The sequence below is a fragment of the Lissotriton helveticus genome, chromosome 7 (assembly GCF_964261635.1).
Source record: "Lissotriton helveticus chromosome 7, aLisHel1.1, whole genome shotgun sequence".
In the NCBI taxonomy this organism is placed as follows: domain Eukaryota; kingdom Metazoa; phylum Chordata; class Amphibia; order Caudata; family Salamandridae; genus Lissotriton; species Lissotriton helveticus.
In genome coordinates this window covers 1,753,317,488-1,753,330,511 of record NC_136068.1, presented here as the reverse complement: position 1 = coordinate 1,753,330,511, position 13,024 = coordinate 1,753,317,488, and the positions used below count along the sequence as shown (strand labels likewise).

Here is a 13,024-nt window from a genome sequence, read left to right as displayed (position 1 = left end):
TGGGCAAATCACTTAAAAACATGAATGTGTCTGTCTGTAATGCAACTGGTGCTCATGTAAAGTCCTCTGATACCTTCGGGTCTAGTTTGCGTCATATATAAAAATCTCCACAAATAAAACAATCATACATTTAATTGGGTTGAACAGGAACCAGTGACTGCATAGGCAGACTGTCCTAAAATACAAACTCAGTTGCTCCCAGTCCTGTTTTACACAGGTGATGCCGTACTTATGGCTAGGACCACCATGGGTCTACAAACCTTATTGAATACGTTTGTGGCCTGTTTGAACAAGCTGGCCTTGTCAGTTAATTTTTCTAAATCCTTTGGCATGGTGGTGGGTCTTTCCTCCACTAGATCCAATTTTTTTTGCATGAGTAATCAAACCTATGTTTATGTAAAAACTATCCCATAGCTTGGTGTTTTTCTAAAATTTTAATATGAACAGGAAACCTCTAATTATAGCCACAAAAGAGGACTTTATAAGAGCCAACACAGCTGTATTAAGGTTCTGCATCTAGACTGGGAAGCAGACTGCTAGAGGCCTCAGTGAAGATTTAGCAGCAAAATTTATCTCTATGGAAACATACAGTTGTGACATCTGGGGATGTGCAGCAGTTAATCAACTTCAGGTTATAAAAAATATATTTTTCAGGCGCTTGCTATGTCTCCCCCAAAGTAACCTGTCTCTATATCTTCATAAAGAGTTGTGAGTTAACTCTCTCAGTGATTTGATAGCCCTTCAACCCTGCTCAGCTGGATTGGGGTATGGACAAGGGAAAAACTCAGGCTTGTTTTAAGGGACAGTTTGTCACGTGACCAAGCTCTTAAAATTCCATGTCTTAGTTACATCAAGGAGTCATTCCAAAATATGAGAAAGACGGAGTTATTTTGTAATCCAGAGATTATGTCAAAGACAGACCGGAATGGGTTTGTAGAATGCAAAACAGTGGGCAGAGAAGAGGTTGAGGGGCATATTTACAAGCCCTATCACCACCACAACGTCACTTTTGCAGATTTTGTAGTGGCGCTAGGGGCTTCGCTTTATTTACAAGGCAGTGTTAAGCCACTTAATGTGGCTTAGCGCTTCCTTGTAAATAAGGAAATTTCAGTTGGTGGTTGATGTAGGCAGGTCCTAGGGCATGGAGGGCTTTGTAGTCATGCATGAGGATTTCCATCTGGTTGGGGAGCCAGTGGAGGTCTCTAATGTGGGGGCGATGTGGGTACATTTGCGGAGGTCCAGTATGAGTCTGCAGTGTTCTGTATGGTGTGGAGTCTTCTGAGGAGCTGGGTGGAGATACAAGCATTGCCATAGTCAAGGCGGAAAGTGATGAGGGTGTGCATGATGGTCTTTCTGGTGTTAGTTGGGATCTGTCTGATGATTCTGCAGAGCATTGTGAGTGTGTGGAAGCAGGAGGAGGTGACTGTTGACTTGTTGTTTCATGGTCAGTTGGTCGTCGAGGATGATGCTGTTTTTGCGTGCATGGTCAATCAGTGTGGGTGTAGGTCAAGTTCTGCAGGCCACTAGCTTTAGTCCCAAGCTGAGGTGTTTTTTACTGAAATCAGAACTTGAGTTTTGTTGGAGTTACATTGGAGGCAGCAGTCTCACATCCATTACCTACGTAGGTCATGGCATTGTAGAAGTTTGTTTTTCCGTTGGCGGGGTCGTTGGTGAACGAGAGAATCAGTTGAGTGTCCTCTGCGAAGGAGATTATGTTCAAGACTTGGGATCTGAGGACACCTGTGAGGGGGTTCATGTAGATATTAAACAGGGTGGGGCAGAGAGATGATCCTTGTGGTATCCTGCAAATGCTGTTTTTGGGTACAGAGGTGAAGGGAGGCAGCCGGATGCTCTGTGTGCATCCAGTAAGTAAGGAGGCGATCCACTTGAGTGCGTCCTGCTGAATGCCTATGTTGCAGGGAGGGTATTGTGGGAGACAGTTTTGAACACTGCGGAGAGGTTGAAGAGAATCAGTGCCACTCTTTCTCCATGGTCGAGGAGTGTCCTGATGGCGTTTTTGGTGGCAATCACTGCAGTCTCGGTGCTGTGGTTGCCACAGAATCCGGATTGTGACTTGTTCAATAGGTGGTTTTATTCCAGGAATTCGGTGAGCTACTGGTTGATGGCTTTTTTCAGTACTTTGGCCGGGTAGGGGGTCAGGGAGATTGTCCAGTAATGTTTGAGATTGTTGGGGTCGGTGGAGGCTTTCCTTAGGAAGGGTTTGATATCCACATGTTTCCATCAGTCTGGGAAGGTTGCCTTCGAGATGAAGGTGTTGAGAATGTCGGTGAGTTGCATGCTGATGGGGTCATTGTGAGGTTGTAGAGTTGGTGGGGGCAGGGGTCTGTGGGCACCTTAGAGTGGATGGAAGACATGATGGCTGATGTTTTCAGGGTGGTGAGTGAAGACCAGGTGGTAATGGTTTTGCTGATGACCTCTGTTTCGTAGAGGCCATTGGGGTTGAGGGTGGTGGGTTGGAGGTTGAAGTTGTTGTACATGTTGGCGATCTCGCTGTGGAAGTAATCGGAGAGTGTGTCACAGAGTTCTTGCGAGGGGTGGATTGTGCTCTCTATGGCTGTTGGGTTAGAGCATTCTTTGACAAATTTGAAGAGCTTCTTTGTATAGTTGGCCACAGAGTTGATGTGGGTGATGATGGCTGCTTTCTTGGCTTCTTTGATGTGCCAGTGATAGTTGCTGAGGGCTATTTTGTGAGCTGCTCTGTCTGCAGGGTTGTTGGTAGCATGCCATTGTTTCTCAAGTTGGTGGCAGTTGCTCTTGGAGGTCCTGAGTTCAGGGATGCACCAGCTAACCTGTCTGGTGTACGCATTGGATTAGTATGTTTCAGAGGGGTGACTTTGTCAGCGCTGCCAGTGATCCAGACAGTGAAGTTCTGGACGGCCTGGTCGAGGTCTGTTGAGGCCTCAGGTTGGGAGGTGGTGAGTGCCTGTGACCACTGAGTTTCGGTCACCATGCTAAAGCTAAAGCTGCTATGGGGGGACATCTGGAGCCTGGTGATGGTGTGCTGGGTGCTGGTGATGTTAAAGTATACAATGTTGTGATCAGTCCAGTTGACTTCTTTGGTGTGGCTTAATTTGATGGGGTTAAGTGTATGTCAGGCTTTGTCAGTGGGTTTAGTGACCAGTTGGGTGAGATCGATGTTGTTCAGGATCTCCAGGAGGGTTTTGGAGTTGGTGTTGTCAATTTGAAAGATGAGGTCACAAAGTAGGACGTAGTCATGAAAGTTTATTGCTAGGGGGCGATGAGGTTGTAGATGGTGTTGCAGAATGTTGCTTCTTAACATGTGTAGGAAGCGTTTATTCACTTTCACACTGCATTTACAGTGGGAAAGTGCCCAGATCCCCAAGGCCACTAAAAGAGAATCAGCAAACCGGTGGTATCCCATAGGAAGAGTCAGCCTACTAGGTAGAGAAAAACACATGGGGGTTCTTCACTACATGTAAATGGAACACACAGGTGTACCTGCCCTGCTTTTCGCCTACCACTTGCTTTGCCCCTTATGGCTTACCCTGTGGGTGCTCTGGTGAAAGAGGAAGGCCCACTCAGGGTTGGCTAATGAGTGAGAAATGTCAAACTGAGCATACATTCACCACACCTCTCCTAGCAAGAGTTAAGTGCCTCAGCACTGGCGCCAACACAACGGACAGATCTAAAACCTGTAAAAATGTAAATGTGGGATACTTGTAAAGCGCACTGTTACTCTACCCGAGTGTCCTGGCGCTGTAGACCGCTGGGGAACACGTCCGGGCCGTTGTAGAGATGAGGCAAGCTTAATGCCCAGAGTTACCGAGTGTGTTCCCTGGTTAGAGGGAAAGCCAGGACGGGTTCCCCAGCGGTCTTCAGCGCCAGGACGCTTACGGGCAGCAGTGCGCTTTACAAGTCCAACACATTTACACATTTACATTTACATTTACACACACATCTCAATTAGCCTCCCTGGGCTAGCTCCACCTCCCCACCAGATAATCAACTTTCTAGCACCCCCTTGGGGAAATTTCTAGGGGACCGCTCACCCTCATGGTGGGAGCCCCTAGGGGGAGTCAGCTATTCATGGGTATCCTCCAACTACATCCTTCTACTGGTTTCTGACCTGTGCCAAAGGCAAGAAAACTGTAAAAAGAATGGCTCACTGTGGACTTCCTCTCCAAAAATATCCTGGAGCCTCTGATCACTTCCTACACCCCCAGAAGCAGGGCTCACCCCTACACCCAGATCTATGGTGTGGGTACCTGTTGTAGCCCCTAAACCTATAGAGAAGAACCCTCCTCATGCACACCAACCCTGTTTGGGAAAGCCCGCCCTACCATCACATTTCAAAAAATGCAAACTGGTCATAACAAACACAGTTAATACAATAACCCACAATCTATAATTTCACATGACATGTGTAGAGGCTTTTCCTCCCACATACAGAGATCCCCTTGTGCTCTGATATGTGCACATTTATGCATAGGTAATGTGTGGCAAAAGTGAATGGGATACTATGTGTCCCACCAATGCCACCAATGTATGAAACTGGATTATTAGTTGTGTTGCCTGCATATGTAATTGGTCCACTGTCCTCTCACTGGGAACCAAACACCCCCTTGTAGCTCCTGACTCTCTCGGGATAGCGAGGCAAAGCAACCCACGCTAACTCAGTGGAGGTGGTGAGGTCTAGTTATCACCATTTAATTGAACAAAATAATAACACTAATTAAATGATGGTCCCGTCACCCAGGGGCCACCATAAGGGGAGAAAGAGCTAAAATGAGGGTAGAACAAATTCACAGGCAAGAGAGAGTCTCCCTCTTGTGTAAGACTTTTTAAAGTGAAGATAAATGTTCCTGAAGTCAGGCACCCCTGGCCAATCTAGTGTGCCACGTCACCACTCCACCCCTGTTCTTACCCTCCTGCACAGCATACTGTGCCAGTTCAAAATGGCATTATCCATGAGTCACTGGTCACATCTGCTCCTGGGTTCTCAGCGCTGCCACTCACTGACATCACTGCCAGGGTCCTTCATATCAAATGTTCAAAGAGAGCCTCTCCTCTGGGTTGGCTCCAGTTGTCTGTGGCCTCTCATTTATGCATTGGGCTAAGGCCGGCCCAGCAAATGTACAGTGTGACAGCTGAGTGATTGACACAGATCATTTCACTCCACCCCATTTTTCCTTAGGAGCTGGGTGAAATACTGCTAATTGCAACCTTTGTGTGGGGAGGCCTTTGTTCCGGACTCTGAAGAGAAATGTAATTAACTGGGCACAGCAGGGTGACAAAAGGCCTCTGATCCTCAGCCGAGCCAGAGAAATATGAATCTCAAGATGACCCATGAAGTGTACAGATATCATTTTAGAAGTTACATAAATGATTTTCCTGCACAGGTTATACCACAATTCAAGATGTCAATGGTCTCTGTAGGCAAAAGGGGAGCAGAACTGCACTCTAAGACAGTTTTCTCCCTATGTGTATAATAGACTGTCACTATAGACAAAACAGTAGATAACAGAGTCTTTCCCTATTATTGTACACTAACATTTTAAGCCCTATCCCAGGTGAATATCTAATCCTGCAGAGTCCCCTTTACACCAGGAAACCTGTGCGCAGTTGCCAGGCTGCGCCCGACAGTAGTCTCCCTTGCGCAGCCAGCAAAAGAGTGCACATGTGTGAACACATGTTCATATGAAATCAGTCAAGTGCCCCTTGTCCTTGCTGCATTGCAGAGGCCTAATATTAAAAGACGGACAATAGCGGGAAACAGGAGCAGTCTATTTGCCCTTTGATTACCGTGGGTGAGACGCATGTAGTGAGACACACCCACAGTAAAATGTCCAAAACCGGGTGATCTAAAAAGCAAAAAATACTGGCGTTCTGATTGGGGAGAACCCAATTGCAATAAAGGTCAAGTCTTAGGCCATTATGAATTTCCCAGTAAATTACAATTCCTGTTCTGCAGGAAAAGAGCTACCAAGTGATGCCAAGTTTAGCTCGCTCAGTAATTACTGGATGCAATAAAGCCCCAAGTCTTTTTAAATTTCTCAAGTTTAAACTTGCTGGAATTAAACAGGAAAAAGGGTTAGTAATTACAAGGAAATTAGGTATGTACCATAATTCACATTGTATTCACCATTATTGAAGGGTAACTTGTATAAAGTACTTTTTTATTGCCCCTGATGAATTCCATCTCCTATGTTGTTGGATTTATTTGGGTGCAATAGATACTGCTCCTTCCTCTGGGCCATGGACAATGAGGGCCACAGAGTCAGAGATCGTGCATTGTGCCTAGCTTCACATGGTCGTGTGCAAGTAATGTCATCATATTCTCTAGACAGTTGAAGAGAACTGTACCTTTAACTTTTGATCTACCACTTTGAAATCAGATTGATAGTATGCTGCTGAATTTGGGAACAAAAACAGCCATTATACAGTATTCAATCACACTGAGTCATGTCAATGCCTTACCTTCTGTGTCGTACTGGATAATCTCTGGTGCAGCAGGTGCATCTGTAACAGAGCACACACAGTATGTTGAAATGATTGCTGTGAAAACTAGAACTATTAAGCACTATCATATAAGGGCTTTTAAACTCCTCTTAGTAAGGTCCAAAATTAAGCAAATATTTCTTTGCTACCCATTCTCAATAATTTCAGCTAAAGGTAGTGCAACTTCAGAGTTATTCTTGAGAAATGCACAAAGGACTGCAAATCCTCTTGTTTATCGTAGCACTTACCATTTCTATTACAATAATCTCATAGAGAAAACCCTGAAAGGACATGCAAGGTGCCGTCTTTTGATCTAAGATTATATATTTTAGGCTTTTGAGAAACAGGCATTATGTGATAATATCACCCAGTAAGCAACTTCAAAACTGCTGTTTGAGCCCTTGTACTCTTGCATCTAGTTGCTGGCAATGCCCTTCTTCACAGCCCTCCACACTACAAACGTAATCAATGGCCTGAAGAAATATGATCACATAATCCCCACCCAGAGGAAACGCCACTAGTTCTGCCCAAATCACCTACAAAACCACCTGCATCCTCTACAAAGATGGCACCAAAATCTACCTGGCTGGCAAGCTCACTATCTCCGTTGGCTCTAATCACATGCAAAGCCAGGACATCATCAGATAGGAGACAGCATAGTGCAAACAGCAGAACAGAAGGCAACAGACCTTCTCTGACTCTTCACCCAGGAAATGAAACTCCCATTTTCAACTTAGAAAAGAGCTAAAGACATTCATGTAAAAGAACACTACCTTAGATGCTTAACAGCCCAATACTGATGTCTATACACAGCTTCTCCATCAACCATTCAATACCCGTATCTTTGCCTTTGACTCTTTACAACACGCCTCCACCTTTTGGCTTGTTTTGTATTATATGAAAAACACATACATACAGACAAATTTTTGCAGGGCTCTAATTTGGAATTTCCACTAACAATATCCAGATCTGTAATGTACCTAAGAGGGATGCAAGAGCATCTGTGCTGCATTGTATTTGGACTGAATATACACAATTGATTTGTTTTTACCCAAATTCATTGAAAGACCTCATGCCACCTTTGTATCTTCAGTCCCCCTGGAACAGTGCCCTGCCATTTATCTGAGGCAGTACTAAATGCTAAAAATCGCAAGAATGTACAATCTCAAATGTTTAGAGGTTCTTCTCGACATAATAATTCCTACTTCTTAATAGTAGTCTGCAGACATATTTTCACTTTATTACTATTTTTGTGTGGCATAAATACTTTACACATTGCCTCTAAATTGAGCCAGACTGCCTTTTGTTCCAAGCTATCCAGGGTTAGGCATAGTTAATTAAGTGACTTTTTGTGGTTCACCCAGCCAGGGTCTGTGGCTGTTACTTTGGCCAGGGCTCACACCCCAGTCAATCAACAGCCAATTTCTCACACAAACTTACTGGCTTTGTTTATGTCACTATATTAATGGATAAGCCATTGCCTCCAGGTCCCTTATTTCCTCATCCCATTCGTTAACTAATTGGAGATAACCATCTCCTGACAGAAAAAAAGAGCAGAGGCATGCTGGGACCCTAATACTGCCCCTCCCACCGGGAGCATATAAGCAGTTCTTACCTAGCACCCCGTCTGTTCTTTTTTTCTGTCTATCGACAGAATGGACGTGGTGTGCTGTTACGCTGCCCCTGCTGGGCTTGAGTGGTGTGCTTTTTCTTCCTTCCCCGTTTGGCTGCCTGGCTGTGAGGGGGGAGGTTTCCTGGTGTGTCCCATGACCTTCTGGGCTTGCTGGGGGTCGTGACGATGATGGCCGGTATGTTGTCTGGACCGTGGGCCCTTTGCGGCTGGTGCGCTCCTGGGTACTTCTGGGTCCAGTGCACGTTTTCCTGAGGCTGGACTGGTTGGGAGACGTGCCATGCTTGCTATGTGCCGTGTCTGCCCTTGAGACCTTTCTGCTGTTGGGGTGGGGGCCTTAATGCTGGTGGCGTCGGGCTCCTGCCCCAGGTGAGTCCCGCATAGCGGTTTTTGCTCCTTCCTCCGGGTGTGTGCATAGTTGGGGCTGGTGCATGTTGCCCGCGCTGCGGGTCTGCTTCGCTGATGCTGGAGGAGCGCGATGAACTGCTCCTTGCTCGTCCTTCTGCCCAGTTGGTTGCTGGTTGCCCAAGTTCCACTGCAGCTGCAGGAGGATGAGACTGTGATGGTATGGCGCTCCTTCTGGCTGCTGCCTCTGGCTGCTGCGTGGGTTAGTTTCTTCCTGCCTTTTCATCATGTCCACACACTCTGTGCTGGCCTCGGTGTGTTATGGAGTTTAGTTCCCGAGGTGCACGGGTTGGTTTCTATTCATGTGTGCACTGGGAATGCTGTGAGGTCCCGTACTTTTGTGGGACGACCGGGCTGCTTCACTTTCTCTTCTTGGAGCGTGAGTCTGTCTTCCTCTGTGGCATAACTGTTCTACAGCAGTTCTTTCTTGTATTTCCGTCATTACTGGGAATGGGTATAGCCTAACGGCTATTGTGGTTGTCCTTATGGCTGGGGTATGTGGTTTGTGTCTCGGCGGTGGCGCTCTACATCCTTTGATTCTGGGCAGTTTGCTTCTTCTCCCCATGCCTTCCACCGGCAGTCCTTGATTACTGTTGCTGGCCTTCTGCTGCCGGGCTCCTGTGCCTCCTGGTTGTGGGTTTTTTGTGCCTCCTGCATGTGAGGCGTGAGTCTGTCACTGCCTCTTGACTGTTGGCTGTTGGGTGCCTGCGTCTTTCGGGCGCCTCCTGCTTGTCCCACTCTGCTGGGTGCTCCATTCTCCCCTATGCTCCTTTCACTTGCTTCCCGGCCCCTCTCTCCTGCTGGGCTGGGGGGCTGCCTGGTTCCAAGTGGTGTGTGGCTTGGTCCTGGTTCCTGGCCCAGTGATGCCTTTTATTTGTGTGTGGTGCCAGTACGCCCGCTCCTGTTCCGTATTTTGGCGGGTTGGCCGCGGCCATGTTGGATGGCGGTGACTCATGGAGTTGCCGGGGATTGTTCCTGGGGCCTCCTGCTTGTGCTGCATGCATTCCCACTTCTGCCCTCATGAGTTGTTCTGCAGGGCTAGGGTTCCTGCCTGTTGGGCTGTTCCTTGTCCTTGACTCCTGCCTTCCTGGGTGTTCCGGGTGGCTGGGTTGGTGTGCTGGGCTGTGCGGTGCTGCCGGTGTTTTGATTCACGTTGTGTGCTGTCTTTTTAGGCTTGTCTCTCTGGCGGGGCCTTGACGCCGGTCTGACTCTCTGCCTCGGAGGCCTCCTGCTCCAGGGCTGCCTCTGGCTGCTGGGCTGGGGCAGCGCATCCGCTGCTACTTAAGGCGGGACTGTACCGGCATGTCCCATTGGCACATTTTCCCTCCTGGGCTCCTGTGTTGTGCTCCGCTGGGTTACTGTGGGCTTTGTTGCTCATCGCCACTTTGTCTCTGCAATGTGTGGCCTCTCCAGGTGGTGTGACTGGGGTTTGTGGTCCTCTCTTGGCCGTCGGCTCGCTTGTGCTTGCCTTTTCTTGGGGTCCTGGTCCTGCCGGGTCGGCCCGCTTTTCTGATGTTGCTGCACAGTCCTGCTCCTCGGGCATTGTTGGTGCAGGTGCTGCTGTCTGGCCTTGAGTGAGCTGGGTCCCTGGGTTGGCTCTCCCTTCCCAGGGGTCCTTGCCTGTGCGGCAGGCTCTGTTCCTCTGCTGGTGTCCGGTTCGGCTGGCTGTGTGCCCTGCATGGCTGTGCCATGGGTTCTTGCAGCCTCTCTTCGGGGTTGCTCATTCTGTCTATTGGAGTGCGGGATCCCCTTCCTTTCTGGGGCCTGGCCTCCCTGGGGTTCAGGAGTTGGCGTGTGCTGGGGGGTTACTTTCCCTGTTGCTGCCTCCTTTGCGTTTGTTGTGTTCTTCTTATACCTTTCTGGAGTTTCGGGTGTGTATTCCGGGCCCTCCTGTGTGCTTGGGTTGCTTTGTGGGGGGATGGCTGAGTGCTGTCTTCTGCTTCTTGCCTCTTCCGTGCTCTGTGCTGTTGTTTTTGGTTGCTCCTGGCTCTAGCGCTGGCTGTTCCTGGTTTCTGGGGTTTCCTTGGTGTGGCCTTGTGTTCCCTTGCTTCTGCTGCGTCCTGCTATGTTTCCTGGGCTTGCCTTTGGTTTGCACTTTTGGTGTGTCCTAGTACCCCTCCTGATTCCACTGGCGAGCCAGCTCTCGCCTGGTCTCTGTGGTTCTGCTCGGTTGGGCCTGGTTTGTTCCTGGTTGGGGCCACCTGGGGGTGCCTGTGGCTGTCGGCTTCTCCAGCTGGTGAGGTTGGGCCCTGCTCTCCCTTTCCTTTGCGTCTCCCCCGGGGTATATTTCCGGTGGCGGTTCGCGTTTTGGATCCCTGGCATTCGTGCCTCTGCTGTTTGGGACCTGGCTCTCTTTCGCTGCTGCTGTGTCCTTGGCTTGGCCTTGTTTTCCCCTCTTTTGGTCTGCTGGGGCTTTCTGGCTTCTGCTGGTTTTGGGCGTCCATTGGTTGGCCTTTTTTCGGACTTGCGTCCTTGCCTGCTCTTTCTGTGTGTCCTGGTGGTGTGCTCTCTTGGTTTCAGGCCGGTGCCCTGGTAGGTCCTTCTGTGCCTGCTCCTACCAGCGATCTCTTTCCGGACTTGGTTCGCCTCTGGTTGGGTGTCCTTGTTTCTGCCGTTGGATGCTGTTAGGCTTCGGTTTTTCCCCATTGCTCCTTTATGGTTGGCACCCTCTTTTTTTCTCCTGGGCTGCGGGTCCTTTGTCTGCTTGTGTTGGGTCCTGGTGTTTGGTGCTTCTGGGTTGGCATGTCCGTGTCTGCCTCCTGTTGCTCCTGGTCTGCGGGCTTCCTGCTGGTTCAGTGTGGCCTCTGGTTGGGCCCCCTTGACTTGCTGACCTCCGGGGTTTGTTTTGCTGGGCGTTCTTAGTTCTTCCTGGTTCCGGTGTCCTGGCTCACTCCTGTTTCTCGCTTGCTTCCCCGGACTCTGTTCCCAGTGTGTGTCTGTTTTGGTGCCTCCTCCCCCCACGCCCAATTGGGTTGGAGGGCAGTTCTGTGTGGTTCCTCTTGCCTGTGGGGTACACCCTCCTGGCTGTGGGGTGTCTGAGATTTGCTGTTGCTTGGCCCTCTGCCTTCTCTGCTCGTAGCGCCCCCTGCATCGCAAAAGGGGGCGCAAAATGCGATGCAGGGGGAGCTACGAAATTCTTTTTATTTATTACATTATTTACTTACCTTCAATTGTCCATATTCCGGTTTTTAGCACCCCTCACCCTGCCCCTCCCCGCCCCACCTCTCTGCCCCCACCGAAACTCCCTCCACGGGCCGTGGCTGCTTCAGTGTTGGCTGGGGTCTGGCCTGGTGGGTTTTTGGTCTGGGTGCTGTGCGCTCTCGGGCATTTTCTGTTGCTCCGGCACTTGCTGTGTGCTTGGCCTGGGTGTTGGGTGCCTGGGCGGTCATCTAAGCTTAACCACGCTTTAAAAGTTCCCGACAAGGATCGTACTTTAATCAAAGCCTTGAGAAATGATTATAAGAAGACTTTGAAAAAGAGGAATAATACCTTAAAAAAGGAAGCGTGGGATACATTGTGCGAGGCATCCTTACGCAGAGATACTGTAGCTTTTTGGCAAGCAGTAAATGCCCCTTTTTCAGCTATCACTGAGAGGGAGTGGGTGAAGCATTACTCAGAATTATATTCTGTGACAAGTACTTAGGAAGATTCCTTAATAATAGACAAAATAGTGGAGGATTCCCATCACACACTGGTCACTCTGGATCCAGATATCTCCTTAATGGAGTTAATTGCAAGTATAAATGCTAGCCTGGCAGGGAAAGCTCCCGGACCCGATGGGGTTCCGGCGTACTTATATAAAAATAACACTGGTCTGTGGGGCCCGATTCTCACCCAGCTTTTTAATGCAACATTTCGTAAAGGCCTTCTATTCTCTTGGTGTGAGTATATAATAGTGCCGATATTTAAGAAAGGCGATAGAGCAAGTTGCGATTGCTACCGCCCAATATCGCTCTTGGACTCTACTATCAAGATTTTCGCCCGTGTGATTTTAAATAGACTTCAGTCTTGGGCTGACGAACATATAATAATCAGCGATCTTCAATATGGTTTTAGGAAAGGGTTGAGTACTATCAAATGTCCTTATTGAAAAAGTACACTAAAGCTAAGGGTGGCTGCATGTTTTTAACATTTGTTGACTTGACGTCAGCATTTGACTGTGTTACCCATAGTAAACTATGGCTGATCCTTGAGAAATTAGGAGAAGAGAAATCAATAGTTCATTTTCTCAGGGAACTCTATTCGGGGGCATCAGCCAGAGTCAGATATGGGAAGAATGGTGAATGTACAGAGATATTTGACATTGCTAGGGGAGTGCGACAAGGCTGTGTCCTTGCCCCTTTTCTCTTTACACTCTATATTAATGATGTAGAGAGGATATTGTTACAGGAGGGCAGGGACATGCCGATGGTTGGTAAAAGACATGTCCCAGCGTTATTATATGCTGATGACGCTGTCCTAATGATCAGGACACCGATGGCCATGCAAAGCATAGTCACTTCCTTCACT

The 13,024-nt window shown here is 48.5% G+C and overlaps 1 protein-coding gene across 1 annotated transcript in view; it reads right to left on the bottom strand.

The window, feature by feature from the left end:
- LOC144770733 (sialic acid-binding Ig-like lectin 8) overlaps positions 1-13,024 on the bottom strand; it is a 398,100-nt gene that overhangs the window by 191,924 nt on the left and 193,152 nt on the right. Inside the window, exon 3 of the mRNA XM_078655471.1 lies at positions 6,460-6,501. Coding sequence (XP_078511597.1) covers positions 6,460-6,501 — 42 coding nt within the window. The remainder of the gene's footprint in view (positions 1-6,459; positions 6,502-13,024) is intronic.